This window comes from Contarinia nasturtii, unplaced genomic scaffold (assembly GCF_009176525.2).
Source record: "Contarinia nasturtii isolate CC-2019 unplaced genomic scaffold, AAFC_CNas_1.1 Cnas_scaffold_810, whole genome shotgun sequence".
In the NCBI taxonomy this organism is placed as follows: Eukaryota; Metazoa; Arthropoda; class Insecta; order Diptera; family Cecidomyiidae; genus Contarinia; species Contarinia nasturtii.
In genome coordinates, this window is record NW_022198157.1 from 1,277,055 (window position 1) to 1,292,830 (window position 15,776).

General features: G+C 32.2%; 4 protein-coding genes and 1 non-coding gene across 6 annotated transcripts; all 5 read right to left on the minus strand.

Annotated features, from left to right (window-relative positions):
• Window positions 1–5,227: 5,227 nt before the first annotated feature.
• On the minus strand, window positions 5,228–6,159 carry LOC116342201. Its single transcript, XM_031769720.1, has 2 exons — window positions 5,517–6,159; window positions 5,228–5,453 (listed from the first exon to the last, which is right to left on the minus strand). Exons 1-2 carry the CDS (start codon window positions 6,071–6,073, stop codon window positions 5,228–5,230), a joined length of 783 nt encoding a protein of 260 aa, XP_031625580.1. The 5' UTR covers window positions 6,074–6,159.
• A 2,222-nt stretch (window positions 6,160–8,381) lies between these two features.
• Trnal-uag lies at window positions 8,382–8,463 on the minus strand. The gene has a single exon. It is a non-coding gene; the product is annotated as a tRNA-Leu (tRNA).
• A 442-nt stretch (window positions 8,464–8,905) lies between these two features.
• LOC116342111 (ribonuclease H1-like) lies at window positions 8,906–10,120 on the minus strand. The gene is made up of 2 exons (XM_031769611.1): window positions 9,841–10,120; window positions 8,906–9,543 (listed from the first exon to the last, which is right to left on the minus strand). The coding sequence occupies exons 1-2, from the start codon at window positions 9,960–9,962 to the stop codon at window positions 9,177–9,179; spliced, it is 489 nt and encodes a 162-aa protein (XP_031625471.1). The 5' UTR covers window positions 9,963–10,120; the 3' UTR covers window positions 8,906–9,176.
• A 607-nt stretch (window positions 10,121–10,727) lies between these two features.
• LOC116341970 (alpha-1,6-mannosyl-glycoprotein 2-beta-N-acetylglucosaminyltransferase-like) lies at window positions 10,728–12,591 on the minus strand. 2 transcript variants are annotated; one of them, XM_031769415.1, is made up of 7 exons: window positions 12,386–12,591; window positions 11,989–12,272; window positions 11,846–11,934; window positions 11,581–11,726; window positions 11,345–11,514; window positions 11,074–11,279; window positions 10,728–11,011 (listed from the first exon to the last, which is right to left on the minus strand). In XM_031769415.1, the coding sequence occupies exons 1-7, from the start codon at window positions 12,558–12,560 to the stop codon at window positions 10,789–10,791; spliced, it is 1,293 nt and encodes a 430-aa protein (XP_031625275.1). In that variant the 5' UTR covers window positions 12,561–12,591; the 3' UTR covers window positions 10,728–10,788. The 2 variants fall into 2 exon arrangements, with proteins under 2 accessions (XP_031625275.1, XP_031625274.1); XM_031769414.1 differs by having other exon boundaries at window positions 11,989–12,287.
• On the minus strand, window positions 12,576–14,955 carry LOC116341969 (alpha-1,6-mannosyl-glycoprotein 2-beta-N-acetylglucosaminyltransferase-like). Its single transcript, XM_031769413.1, has 8 exons — window positions 14,770–14,955; window positions 14,563–14,703; window positions 14,205–14,497; window positions 14,045–14,133; window positions 13,658–13,803; window positions 13,401–13,570; window positions 13,131–13,345; window positions 12,576–13,066 (listed from the first exon to the last, which is right to left on the minus strand). Exons 1-8 carry the CDS (start codon window positions 14,810–14,812, stop codon window positions 12,829–12,831), a joined length of 1,335 nt encoding a protein of 444 aa, XP_031625273.1. The 5' UTR covers window positions 14,813–14,955; the 3' UTR covers window positions 12,576–12,828.
• Between the last annotated feature and the right edge of the window lie 821 nt (window positions 14,956–15,776).

Here is a 15,776-nt window from a genome sequence, read left to right on the forward strand (position 1 = left end):
AATTTGGTCGACATTTTGCAGAAAATCAAATATTTGGTTTTTCAAAATATTACTTGACAATTTACCTGTTCATATGGAACGTTCACTTTTCCACATGTAGGACATGCTGCAAGCGGATCAGTAGAGGGATGATTGTATAACCTGTACCGTCTAGTAGATTCCACAGGATGATTGACACCGTTGCAGTAATAATGTGCTTCAATGATGACACCAGACATATTTTTCCAATCAATTTCGCTTCGAAAACAAGATATACGAGAGGGTACGTTTGTGAGTGAACGATGCTCCAAGAAAATCAAAAGTCAAATGAATTCAATACTATATCTATTCGAAATTTTAAAACAGTTTAAATATCCAAATCCAACACACAAAATCAAATTTTTAATAAACATCAACAAAATAAATAATCCAAAGTAAATGGCTTTTTGTGCTTGGATAATCGTTAATTATGTTTATTCAAGTCACCTATTTATTGCAAATACTCTCTTCTGTTTATGTTTGATTTGTAATATTTTGTTTTCAATTTTCAATAGTTTTTGCCTCTGAACAAATATAAATATGAAAATACATTTCGTAATGCGAATTTAATTTTTCAGATGACATAAATGTTTACCACGGCACATTCTTGCAAAAACCAAAAATTAAAATATATTTCTATAAAACTAATTTGAAAGAAGATATTTACTTCATTAAACAAAAAAAAATTGGACGAAATCGAAAAGAAAGATCATCAAGAGGAAGCTCACATGTAGTCACAATTGCTTACACCGTTGTTCCCACGCAAACCATCAAAAATACCCAAAATATTGATTCATTCTGGTTAAATTTTTGAATATTTGTCAACCCATTTAAGTTTAAATACAAAAATAAAACAACCGAAGGAAGAATGAAATGATAAAAAAGCAAATGAAATATCATTAAAAAAATCTTGGAACATTGTGCATAAACAATAACAATAATATATCTATATGTATTGCTAATAATCTCACACGATCCAAACACAATATCCATTTGAAAAAACTAATACATTTATATACATCGACTTATTATGTTTTTGTTCCAGATTTTGAAGTCGTATACGCTAGATGATTGCGAGGAGCCGATTCGTCCGGCCCAGTCCGGCCTTCACCGAAAAGTTGACGACTGCCTTAAATGAGCGACCGATCAAGGTAATGGTTTCTTTGACATGAATGAATTAAATTTACCCAAGAATTTAAACGAAATTACTAAACGATTTTAATTTTCAGACCCCGACCGACACATTCACCATGGTTGAAGCGTATTTTCACCCACTAAATGTGACATATAAATACGATGAGACACACCTTGAAGAGATCGATTTACCGCAGATTTTGAATTTGAATCATATTCTAACCAAAATTTAAGCATTTCCAGTGTAATATACGCTTCCATACATTTAGCTAGTAAATGAAATTTAAGTGCCAAGAGGCAAGCAAAATATATTCTAAAAGAGTTGTATTATAGCAATATATATTAGATTTAAGCTAAATAGAAACTGTGCAATCAAATTAATTTATCGTGATTATTGTGAAGAATTTTCAACAAAAAAAATGTAAAGAAATTTGAACAAATGTAAAATTGCCTACAATATTTATAGAAAAAAAAAATTATATATGAAAAGGGCTGAAAGTGCATCTTTTTTCTCACAATATCTGATGTTGATTTTGTCCGCTAAAATACCCAGTGAATTGTTTAAATTACTTTTTTATTTATGGATCGATTTGTTGCCACATATTGCATATATTTGTTTGCAGAAGTACAGTAGATTTACTTTAATCAGTACTAAAATCAAAAATTGAACTGAACTAAATGAGTCTAGCCGCTAGCTAGCGAGGAAAGAATTGGAAATGCTTCCATAATAAATTCAATATAATAATTTGTACCTTGCTCAATTTCATTATTGTTTATTTGCATATATGAACATTGAGCGCTTGATGACTTTGATCACATTTTTATTTAAATTTAATTTTCGATGCGTTAGCAGGTCATTCACAATAATATTTTTTATAGAAACTGAACAACACAATGCACAAATGCACAATGCGATTGTATATATACATCACTACACAATCGAAGCAGAGTAGCTGTTGTGTGTTTGGCAGCACAATACTTATCACAGAGATGAAGCTTAGTAGTGCGCGCATGTATTGGTAAACGGTTTTTGCATATTTTCCACAGTCATGTGTATACAGTGTTTTTGCATATACAAATGTATTGTATACGAATGTCTATAGAATCCTTCGTCTTTATGAAATTAGATCAAAGTGCATTAAAAAGAAAGAGACGCCACCAATATGCTGGTATGAAACACACCGTTGATCTCACTTGCACAAAGCTGTGTAATGTACAACCACAACCCTAGATCATTTACATGAAAACGAGGCGACGTTCTCTTACTTGCGAACATTCAAAGGAGAAACACGTCATACAAGTTTGCTCATTTCTTTTTCGACACCATTTTTTATGTAGCGAAAAAGTTCAGAATATTCTACATAAATTACAGTTTTTTTATAGCAAAAAATTACAAAATTTACTTGAATCTTCTTGGAACTTGCTATTACTACAGTAAATTTGTTGAAACAACGTGAATTTTGATTGATCGGTCATCGGTAAGTATTACAAATTACAATTTCAAGCGAAGAAAAGATATAGTTATTTAACTCATTTTAGCTATAATAGACATCAATTGTACATCTAAATTATAATTGATGAATTATGTATTAATTGCCGGATAGAATAAAATGGATGGAAAATTTTTCAATTTCTTGTTCTATTCTACTTAGTTAATAAAAGTCACTTGTCATGGATCGTCCACAAAAAAAGCAAAAGTTATCCCATCCAGTCGGTCGAGATGGTAGTGAAGATGCTGGCTTTTTTGGTTTTGCTCAAAGGGATTTGGTCATTAGACATTGGAAGGTTTGATAACATTTATAATTTACCTCAATTAACCAGTCTGACAGAACTAAAGATATGCTTATCGGATGGATCGAATGTCGCTGATATGGAGCTGCTGGCAAACGGTCTTGTGAAACTTCAACGTCTTTACATTTCAAAATACTTTGGAAATAATAAAAGCGTCGATTTCATTTTGCCATTCGTTCATCGTTCGTTGAAGTTAAACAAAATTTAAGTGTATTCAAGAATTGGCAACGATGGAGCTATGAATTTGAAAATGTTTAATGAAGAACGCACCAAGTTGGCCGGAGCACGAAAAGTACTGATTTATGCAACTGACAATATTTTTTTGCCCACCAAATGGGCAACCAAAAATGGCGACACCAATTTGAGCTTAATCGAGATTCGACGTTTGGCCTCGCCCGACGTTTGGGATGAATAATAACTAAACAACCATTTTAAAGGACACCATATTCTATTCTATTTACCACCCAAATTTCAAATATTTTCCCACTTTTTCATTAATGAACTAGAAAACACTCTAATATCTTGAAAAACTGAACAACCGAAAAATGTCATTTGCAATTGAGAAAAATAAAGTTTTCAGCGGAAAGATTCAAATTTTAAAAAAATTCATTGTTTTTGTGATTTATTGACAGATATCTCTCTTCTTTCGTATTTAAAACGCGTAAAAGGTGGAATTTTTGCGTTTTCAACAATTTTATGTCCACTACAATTGTTGTTCTATTCGTTGAGTCGATTCAAGTCAAATTGCTTTGGGTTGTCAAAAAGAGTGGCGTCCCTGACTAACAAATGAATACTTCAGCTCCTTTTCAGTAGTTTTTTTTTTTGGTTACTTTCGCTAATTTCTGTGGGATTCGATTTCATAGAATCGAATTTCCAAAAATTAAGTCCCAATCACTTAAAGGTCATCTGACTGAACAGTTCATGAACCTCTCAACTGAAGTAGTGATGAGAAGAAATCTTTGCGAATAACAATTTTTTCACGATCTTCCATATTACCTTCAAGAACCGACAACATAAGTTTCTCCACGCTCTTCGTCAAAAATGGTTTTCATTCGCAAATAGTCCGTAAGTTTGTGTTGTACAAAGGTAAGAGGTATATTGAAAAACGACTGTTTCGCCGCTTCACAGTTAATTTCTTGAGATTCATCATATGGAATCTCGGCACAATTTATATCAATCGCAAAGCTAATTGAAACAATGACATTTTTCGATGAACTTGTTTGAATTTTATACACTTTTAACTTCTCAGCCTGCTCAGCCAGTTTGTCCAGATAATTTTGTAATTTTAATCCATATTCAACCACTGTGGATATCAGTCCCTTTAAATGTTCCAAATCGAGCATTGGTGTCAGTTTGCTTCGCATATTTTTCCACTTCTCACCACTTGACGCAGAAAGATTTGTATCCATAGTATCGTAATCCTTATTGGAATGAATATCACCGTTGACACCAATAAATGGCTCTTCCATTGAGTTGTAAATGCTTTTCAATAAATATACTAATGCACAAACACAATTCAAAAATGAAAAAAAATCGAATTTCCATTCACTTAATGATGCCATTGATAAATCAATTTATTGAACCGGACTTATTTTTCAAATGTTGTATTCTCACTCTCTGAACAAACTGCGACCATTTGCAGGGTGAATTGAATCAAATTTCCTGTGATTTCGTTTATATAGTATAGCTTTATAGACAATATGGGTTAGATTGAAAAAGTGAAATAGGTTGGATGAGTCAGACATCAAAGACTTCGCTATCTCTTTAATATATTTATGGAATTTGGCGCCTATTAACAAAATTTCAATAGATTGTGAAATAAGTTGACTTAATCTAAAAGATTGTAGACAGTGTATCTAATCTATATCACTGACCTTTGCAGAATTATGTCATAATATATAGAAAATTTGATAATCGTTAAGATGAGTAATTGTATCAGTTATTTCCTTAGCCTATGGTTTGAGGGCTATTAAATTCATTTATTTCATTCCTTATACTTGTGATTTTTAACAGTTATTATAAAAAAATCGTTTCTTATTACATTTATACTTGATTTAATTATTTCGAAATATGACATGTTCGGATATTTTATATATAAATACATAATAAATGTTGCGTTAATGTAAGAAAAGGCAAATTATATTTTTAACCAACATAAATTCAAACGATATGATAAAGTACACTATTGTTGTACGGCTAAATCAAGTAAATAATTCCAAACCACTGATTTCACCGAAATAGCATGATATGCCGTGTAACTTATAAAATATAAATTATGATTGTTTCAAATATATCCAAGCTTATAAATATCTAATGCGATGTCTCTTAATACATTTTTCGTATCATCGGATAGTTCTGTTGACCCATTATTATTGTCCGACTGTAAATCAGCTTCTGCCATTAAAATGGGAAGTAAAAATGAAGTTTGTATCAAGGCAAATTTTCCAAACTTTTGTAGTTGCTCGTGTAGTGCACTGAATGGAAATACATCGACCGGATCGGAACCAAGTCTGAAAAAGTGTTGTTCATTAATTTTCTCACACGTGCTTATCACATCGAAAAATTGTATTTACCTTATCAAATGTCTCGAAAGGCTCTGGTAATACGTTTTGAGGTAAATGTTATAGTTTCGACCGCGAAGTTCTCGTGTTGTATTCAAAAATATGAAATACAAAATGTCAAGGACAGGGGACGCATAACGACACATTTGCCAATCGATGAAACACACTTTTTCCGGAACATTTTCATCATTGCATTGAAAAAGTGTATTCTTAGACCATAAATCACCGTGTATGACAACCGAATACGGTTCAGCTTCATTTCCATCGACACAATTCACCATCATATCGTATTGTTCACGCTCGTACAATTTTAAAACTGCTTCCAATAAGTCATCGTCGTCATCATCGGTGATGGAATTAATAACATTCATTGCGGCACCGTTGATCATTCGTGCCAAATCCAAATTGTGACCATGCCTATAGAAGTGCTCACCAAGGTTTTTAACGACATTCTTTCTAAAGTGGTGAGGTTTTTGATCCTTCATTGCAAACGAGACTGCGTGGAATTTTCCCAGTGCTTTCATCACCAACAAAATATGTTCGACGGTCAATTCGTCTTTGTTTATCATTGAAAAGTTGTTATTTGTCAAATCCTGAAGAAATAGGCACTCGGATGACTCCGCGTCGATGGATTTATAACATTGGGAATATTCATGGAAACCCTCTTCGTCGACGGGTACATCTCTTGCTTCTTGGAAAATTCGGAAATACGGCAAAATCTGTATATAGATTTAAAAAAAAAATGTTTATTTTTAGTTTTGCCTGAATAAATTCATTCACTTTTTCGTTGTTAAATGTGAAACAAAAGCAATACCTTTTCATAAACGTAAATCTCTCTGAGGAAACACAATCGTGCCTGATATTGAATGCGTTTGATGTCGTCTCGTGGTGCCACTTTGAGAAACAATTTCGACGTGTGTTTTTCATCTGCAGTACAGAAAATGATGCGATAAACGATCCCAATAAAATTGTCACCTATGACAATTTGTACTTTGAGTGGATTTTATTCATTGAAAAAAACAAACAAACCAAGTTCACAATACCTTTTGCCGAACCATGTTCAATTCGAACTTTAAATGTATTCGTTTGCAACAGATCTTCAACCACTGTGAACAATGCTTTCTTAACATCGTCGCCAAATTCGATTTTAATTTCTTCCATGGCTTTGCAAAGAATATTTTATATCACAAATTTTGTTTTAATACTCGTATATGTCACAATATCACTATCAAGAATGTCTCAGTAGAAACACTTCCGACTTTTTGACTTGTTCGCTGTTCTTCTTTTATTTCCAAAATCTTCTGAATGAATGAACGTAAATTGAATGTAACATGTCCTTTTATTTCAGTGGTCGACACAGTCGTTCCAATTAAGCCCCATTCGAATATCAGTCAATGACGACAATCGTAGGTGGATAAAATAGAGAATGGACACGAATGAATGGACTTAAATAGAATAGAAATTTCTCGAAATTTACGGTTTTTTCGTGTACATGTGTACAATGACGCAAATTCAACAGACGGCATTAAAAAACTTTCAACGCTTAAAATAGATCACCTGTATTGGAAATTTATTTTTGAATTACATGATTGAATTTTCCAAATATGTTTCCGTCCCACTTACTCAATCCACCATTTTAACGCCATTCAACACGGTTTTTTATTGTATTTTTTATAGTTTTGAATTTGAACACATTTTAAGTAAATATCTAATAAGCATCATTACCAACGCAAATATATTTACGTAATAAAGTAAGTAAAGGATGCAGACATTGAGAATATTCAAATTAAATGTCACAGCTATTATATATTCGATACGATTCGATAAAAAATTATTAAAAAGCAGTGAGTTGTCAATAACTCCCAACTTCAACGAAGTCGAGTAAATAATTAAATTTGAACATTTTTTTTGAAAAGCGTTAAATATTTTTGGTATTATTTTAATTAAACACATCTTCGATTTCACTTCTTATTTTACGATGATTTTTTGGCAAATTCTACATTTTTACGCAGCTTACTAATGTAAGTGCACTTGGAAGTGGTGTTGGAAAAAGAGCGTAAGGAATATGACGCTGCAGAGAATGTCGAAGATCGTATATATCGCCGAGAAGATGTAGAAGAGGCTGTAAAGCAAACTTACAAAATGTTCGATAATTGTTTACGTCCCGATTGTTTACGTACAACTGAAGATCTTCATGAGGAAGCAGAAGAAAACGAAAAAAGAGAAACGAAAGGAAAAGAAGGAATAAGTTGTTGTGCGAAAACATTGAGAAGCCAATTGAATTGAAATGTTTGTTACTTATAAGAAGATACATAATTTTGATATATTCCTTTGAAATGAACAATTTTTCTATTTGAAAATTCAATTGGTATATTTTATATAGAGAAATTTAAGTTCTGTTTACGTCTCCAAATTAGCTAGCCTGTGTTTTAGGTATGAACAAGTGTTTTGAATAACAACAATTACGGCAAGCAACATTTGCGATAAAAAAATTTAAATCCTTCATCACAATCAATTTCTTCTATTCCATTATTTTCAACAATTATTTGCATTGGAATTTTGAATGGGGTCAAATATATATGGACATTATTATTATTTATTTATTTAACCGATCCTCTTAATGAGCCAATTAAAAACACCATTATCTTTGTTCAGTTAAGATATTTAAAAAAAATTAAATGATAATAATTATTATCAAAACGAATTTTAAGCAGAACAGTTACTACAAAATGAATCTTTTAAAAAACTATGTATATTCGTTCAAATCTATAATAATAATAGTTTATCAATATTATATAAACTTTTCCAATTGAATATCTAAAATCTGTTATAGATATATAGAAAAAATAAATCTCTTGTTTAGCAAAAAAAAAATATTGGCAACGGCGAGATTCGAACTCGCGCCTCCGAGGAGACTGGTGCCTAAAACCAGCGCCTTAGACCACTCGGCCACGTTACCCATGTTTAAGGCGCCACCGTTTGATGAAGCGTGAGTTCTAATCCTATATATGGCAATTTTTTATCAGATACGTGACGTTTATCTTTTTATCAAATGATTTATATTCAAAGCCAAAGAAAATACAGGAGCAATTCGAAACTTCAAATCGACTATAGGCTATACCTATGCAAATGCTTTCAAAAAGAAAATATTATATGAAAACAAGAAATTTTCAAATTATTGTTTTTTTTTTTTTTTAAACTAACAAAATTAATAGTAAAGCATTTGATAAGTTTGAAAATCCTGCATTTCAAAGGTTTTTTCATTGAATTGCGCAGTTACTTTTTATATGAAGATATTAAATTACTCACCTTATTAATTGCAATAAAATACTCGGAATAAAAAGAATAATTTTTATATTTTATTAACATTTATTTGGAGTAGAATGAATTTTTATTTCAGATAATAAAATATATGATTTTTTTTTTGCATCCATACCAACGCTACTACTGTAATTATGAGCGCGTCTTAATGAATTTTATTTTATGAAAGGTGTGACACAATGCTATATTATTTGTTATGTTCGCAGTGCTATATGGTGCGTTTTTTGAATTTATAACATCATTATATTACTTTATGGAACGAAAGCGAAATCTAAAATTTTATGACAGGAGAAAAATGGCCGTTTGAATGAGATGTATTTTTTCAGTAGAATCAAACACATTATGAACTGATTAATACTGGTGCAATTCAGCACCGGCTCTGGCCAGACGATCAGCGGCGTTATGATATTGATTTCCAGAATGTCCTGGTATATGCCTGAATTTGATATCCATTTGCGGATACGAACGCATCGCGATGTCCAAATCTTCGAAATTGCGACGATTTTTAATCGGTGAATAGATGTTGTACAGGCTCATCCAATTATTTTGTTTCCACTTCGGAATGTATTGTGTGGCCGCCATGTATAGCACTTCTGAATCCGTATTAACGCGCAATTTTCGAATGCCCAATTGTCCCGCTTGTTTGATGGCAATTGTAGCAGCTTGAATTTCAGCAACATTGTTCGTTGCATTGCTTGGCGATTGCCCTTTTCGATTGCTATTGAAAATATAATTAAACTTGTGTTTATATTCATTCACGAACATACAAAATATTTAAAATAAAAAATCAACTCAAAAAATACGTAGTATGAAAAAACACTACGCAATAATCACTATTTATATAAATAAACATTAAAGCAATACAGATTAGTTTTATCGCTTAATTAAATGAACTCTTCATCGCCTTTATCACTAAATTCAACTGCATTGTTGGGTTCAACTGCTTGTATCACTTTGAGATGCATTGCACAAGATTTTTATTGTAAAAATTATTAAAAAGGCAAGAATTATTTACTTTGGATCACTTGGGCCCCAAAAAATGCCATAGCCAGCCGCAGAACCAGGCGAACCAGCGCTCAACCAAGAACCATCCACATAGACATTAGTGTATCCTTCAGCATCGATGATTCGATTCATTTTTTTCACTTTTGATTAATCTTCAAAAATTAACTTCTCTTTTGTTTCGATCAAAATCGCGTCCTAACTCTTCGAACGTTCAAACTGTTTTGAGATAGAGAGTAATGTTCAAAATCAAACTGCGTCGCAGACAGGCAATATGATTTAACATTTGTGAAATTCGCAGAAGGTTCTGGAATACTCTGTTAAGAAAAAAAATATGTGCTCACACATATCCACCAGAGAACTATGTATTTAAGATGGATGTACGAATGCGAAATACACGCATATTGTTTACATTCTGCATTGACTAAATAATGTGCGGCCGGCAAAATGAAAAAGAAACACGAAGCATAACAGAAAACAAGTGAGATGACTAGCGAGAGTAACGCACTCTATCCATCTTGCTGATTAGACTATATTATAGAGATACATCAATAATATATGCCATGTTACACATTTGTGCCGTCATACGCCTGTACGTATGCAAGAGCGAGCCTTCGTATTTTTCAATTCATATACAATCACACGAACTAAAAAGATGAAATATAAGCATTTAATTTCGATCTTCGTACGACATTTTGTTAAGAACGATTGCACAGCACATTTGTATGCATTGTTTACTCAATTGTATACTTTTGCCTTTATTCATTATTACATAAAAAAAAAGTTATGACTTTAAAAATGGCTGTCTTTAAGTGGGAACAAACGATTGACAACGGCGATTTCAACCTTAAGTTTTTCGCGTTGAATTAACATCGGGTTAAAAATCGGAAAAAACAGCTGTGGATTAATATAAACAATTGTTATTTTGGCAATTCCAAATAAATAATAAAAAAATGTATTTTTAGTCATTTCTCTTGTTGAAATCCAAACAAAGTCCATGGTCACGTACGTCGGCCCATCCACCGTTTACTGTCAGAGGTTCATCTTGGTTTAATAAATTATCATAATTAAATAGAACTGTCAAGTTTTTTGGATAAAGTTGATGTGACTTCTGGTCAAGTGCTTTTCGTAACTTTACTACAATTTGTTCCGGATTACATTCTTTGTGTTCATGATGAAGGCCACTGAAATATTCAACACTTTAATTTTAAATTCAATTGAAAAAATTAGAAAAAATGACACAAACCATATGCCAGTGTGAAATACGCGCGCCTGATTTGTTACCATTGTGTAAATTTCGGTTTGAAGAAATGTTTGATATAAATAGCGAATTGAATAATCATAATTATAATCATCGTATGTACAAAAAATCAATGAGTATTTGGCAATGCTAAGCCAAGTACTTCGCTTGAATGCAAATCCCCAAAAATGATTCCATAAAGCGATCCCTACCTATTTTCGAAATTCAAGCTTTGATTTTTTTAAATTGATTATTATTAAAATCAATTAATGCAAACCTCATCCAGATGTTCCAGATTAAAGTAAGTTTCTGAAAATGGCTCATATCTTGCCAGCGCTAAAATATTACATCTTGGACATATTTCATCCGTTTTTTTCTCCATTAACATTAAAACGTGTAGAAAATCCTCAGCCACATAGTTATCCTCTTCGATGAATAGTACAAGACCTGACATTATTCACAAAGTCCCTTTAGATCCGAATACTTAAGAAGTGCGTAAACGATTGGATTCACCTGTGTGATGTCGAGTAACATTCAACTGATCAAAAACACGATTCATTTTCCACCACCAGTGATGTTTCAACTGAGTGAACTTGGCTTCACGATAGTGTCCATAGGTGTCTGGATAACGTGCATTGTTGCATTTACGCTGAATTGCTCTGCTCAGGTATAGTTGATTACAAAATAAAAAAAATGGATTGAAAAACGAATTTCCTACGTCCTAATGAGTTTTGGAAAGGTATTATTGAAGAAAAATAGATTTAAATTCGATACACACTCTTGTAGATTGATAGTTCTGGGGCAATCGTTTGGGTCGTCTCCGGGAAACTTGTGCTCATGCGTTTGAATCGAAAATGGATAAAATATCTGCAAGAATTATACAAATCTGAAGCGCCAGCAGTTGAAAAATTGTAAATTTACCTGTAAAACTTTGCAGAAATTTATGTGCCGTACAAGTTCGTTAATACTTTCATCATAATAATCATGTGAAAATATTACAAGTGTGTTGGAAATGTGTTTAGCTCGTGCCAAGCTATCAATCAAATATCTCAAATGTTCGATTCGTTTGTGCACTTGCACAACAATGACCGGCGAATCATTGTGTAATGGCCCAAAGCGATCTTCATTCAGAATCGGCTGCAGCGTATTGTGATGATCGATATTTTTAATTATGTCTTCAATGTGAGATGGTTCACTTTTGAAATCTGCACATAGAGAAACTTCTTTTGATCTTTTTTTGATTTTTCTTTATTTGCTCTCTAAATAATAAATATATACAATGTTCAATAATAGAAATAATATTTTCGAGCTTACTTACAATTGTACGTACAATATGTATCAAAAACTATCACAATTGCTATTAAAATAACACGAATAAAGCGTTGTTTTTTATTACGATTCATTGCAAGCTTTTTCAACGATACAATCGATTTTCGCAAAAAATGGCATACAAAAACTTTCACAGTATTAACTTTATAGCCTTTTAATATCATATCAAATTTTCATCACTTTTCATTTAAAATTAAGAATAAATTCACTCGGTTCCGTTAGTTACATTTATGCGTTTCAGTTTCTAAATGCATCAAATATATCTTGTCACAGCTAAATATCATTTTGAAGTATCGTTTTTTTGGTTCCGTTTATCATCATCATCTGTTTTATTTGTATGTATACTCGAATGCAAATTTCATTTGGCATAATTGAGATCGTTGTTATATTTTTGCCCAATAAATTCATATCCATACAATGCACTATATTTAATCAGCTGAACTGTTTTAGATCGATTGTTTTATTCTGACTTGTGAAGCTTAAACACAGATTGTGATCTCTTACATCACCCCATCCGCCGTTTGGTTCAAAATAATTAGGTCCTGTACCAACGCCAACTGCTAACCGCAATTTTTTCGGATAGAATTCATATGTATTTTCGGCAAGAACGCTACGAACTTGTGCTACAATATGATCCGCTTTGCAATTCTGTGTTTCGTGATGTAAACCACTAAAATAAACCACATTTCAGAATTTGTTCATAACGAAAAAAAAAAAACAACAAAATTACAAACCATTCGCCAATGTGAAAAACACGCGGTCTTGTTGCGACCAGTGCGTAAAATTTTTGTGGAAGACACTCTTCAGATATGTGTTGCAAAGTCCAATCCCAATTATAATCATCGTAAGTGCAAAATAGATTTTTGCACTTCAAAATCTCGTTCCAAGTGCTGCGATTGAATGCAAATCCCATATTGTGTTTGACACTTATCCATGGCATTGATTTTACCTATTTGTTCAAATTGTTCGATTTAAATCGTCTAACATTTGTTTAAATTGTCTACCTCATTCGCGCGTTGATGGTGATACATATCAATGGAATCTAGATATGTTCCCAATGATAAAATATTGCATTTTGCAAAGACTTTATTCTTCATTTGCTTCTGCATCAACGTCAAAATATATAGAAAATCCTCAGCCACATAGTGATCCTCTTCGAGAAAAAGAACAAGACCTTCAATAGAGAAAAAAACATCAATTATTACGCTTATTTTCCTTGAATTGTCATTGAATGTTTGTGTATTGGTATTGAATCTTAAACCTGTGTGATGTCGCGTGACGTCCAAGTGATCGAAAACTTGGTTGGCTTTCCACCACCAATGATGTTTTGTCTGTGTGAACTTGGCTTCACGATAATGACCATACATATCCGGATGATTTGCGTTGTTACAGTTACGCGCCAATGCTCTAATTGGTAAAAATTTGAAATCGATTACTGTAGGAGTCGAATTTAGAAAAAAAAAACAAATCATCAAACTCGTGTGTCATTTTAAAGTCACTCCGAATTTAGCAAAAACACTCATTTAAGACACATGTTAATCACATTCAGAAAGCATCAATATTAGCTATTAGCAACACACGTGCGGCCGGCTTTTCTGAATCTACATCTAAATATAAAATTTGATGTATTATGAAAAAAAAAACTCACTGATTTCGATTAAGATTTCGTTGGCAATCGTTTGGATCTTCGCCAGGAAATTCATGTTTATGTTTTTGTATCGAATACGGATAGAATATCTATAGAGTAAAATAAACGAAAATAAAGATATGTTTTAAATTTGATAACACATATTCAGTATTCGGTATACCTGAAGGACTCTACAAAATTCAATCGATCGCACCAATTCATTGATTTTGTCATCGTTGTAATCATGTGAGAATATTAACAGTGTATCAGAGATGTTTCTCGTTTTGGCTAAGCTTTCAATTAAATGTCGTAAATATTCGATTCGTGTATGAACTTGTATCACAATCACTAGAGAGTCGTTTCGCAACGGTTCGAACAAATTATCATTTTGAACTTGTTGTGCTTTAAATAAAATTTGTTCACTGTTTTTATTATCAACATAAGAAGTTATCACATTTAATCTAAATGGAAATTCTGTAAAACAGATTCGCACAAAGTGAAATTCCAATTTCAATTTAATTCTTACGAATTATACTTACTTTCGGCTTTTATAAAATCAAATTGTAAACCCGCAAATAGTACTATTATCAGACACATTACAAAAACCATTTTCAAATAAAATGGATTTCGTTTTTGAACTATTGCACCCAAATTTGAAAGTAGTATTTTAATATGGCGATCTAAAAACAAAGAAAAACCAACAATATGTAATCGAATAAATAAATCGAATGTTAACACTTGCTTACAAATTGATTTTGAACAGAAATACAATTTCGCTGTAGACCCCATTATACAAAATTTTAGTTAAACGTTTGCTGAGCGAGTAGAAGTCACTCAAGCTCGTGCCACAATCACAACTCAAAAGAGACTGCCGTTTATTCAAAATAAGTTTGTTAATTCATCTCTCTGACATTTGATGTCGTAGCATTCTAGTTAACAAGAAAACAGTCTTATATTTTCTGTGAATTTTGCATATTTATTGTGTATAAATGCGAGAATATGCTGATAAATACAGAACGAATTTTTAGTATTCTGACCTTTAAATTGTTATCAAGCAGAAATACACAAACAAATGTTATAAACATGTGATGACTGATGAGTGATATTACTTTCATTAATATTTGAAATTTATAAATAAGACGCCCATACGAAGATGGAAGGGGAATATGTCCAAAAAAATGGCCCACATTTATTGATACCCAAGATTTTCGCAGCTTTCAGAATCAAAACAAACAAAAAACGCTTCGATAGAAATACAAATGGAATGCAGAATTTGCGACGGTCTTACGTCATTTTGCGATTTTTTTAAAAAAAATCCGGTTCGGCGATATATAAAAATGTCACTCATTATTATTCAAAATAGACTTTTGTTTAAATCAAACAGCGCATGAAATCTAACTTACGAAGACCAAATTTGCTAGGAGATGCGTCTCACACTAATACAACAACGCAATAAAGCAAAAATAGTCATACTTACACTTATAGTCGCGGAAACGACTTCCGGAAAGCGCGTCTAGCTTGAGTTGCGGATTTGAGCTCTGTTTTAAAATCAAATAGCTACCCGTGTACAAAAACAGTGACTAACAGTCAGTCAAATGTATTCGACTGGCTAAGTTGATCAAAGTTGACTGGTTTTCATACAGATTTTCAAATCATCACAGTTGGCGATTTTGGGAAGTTTGACTGTTTGATTGCAAAGTTGACTATAATTGTGTTTTTTTTTTTTTTTTTGTTCGAAGCATTCACATATAGA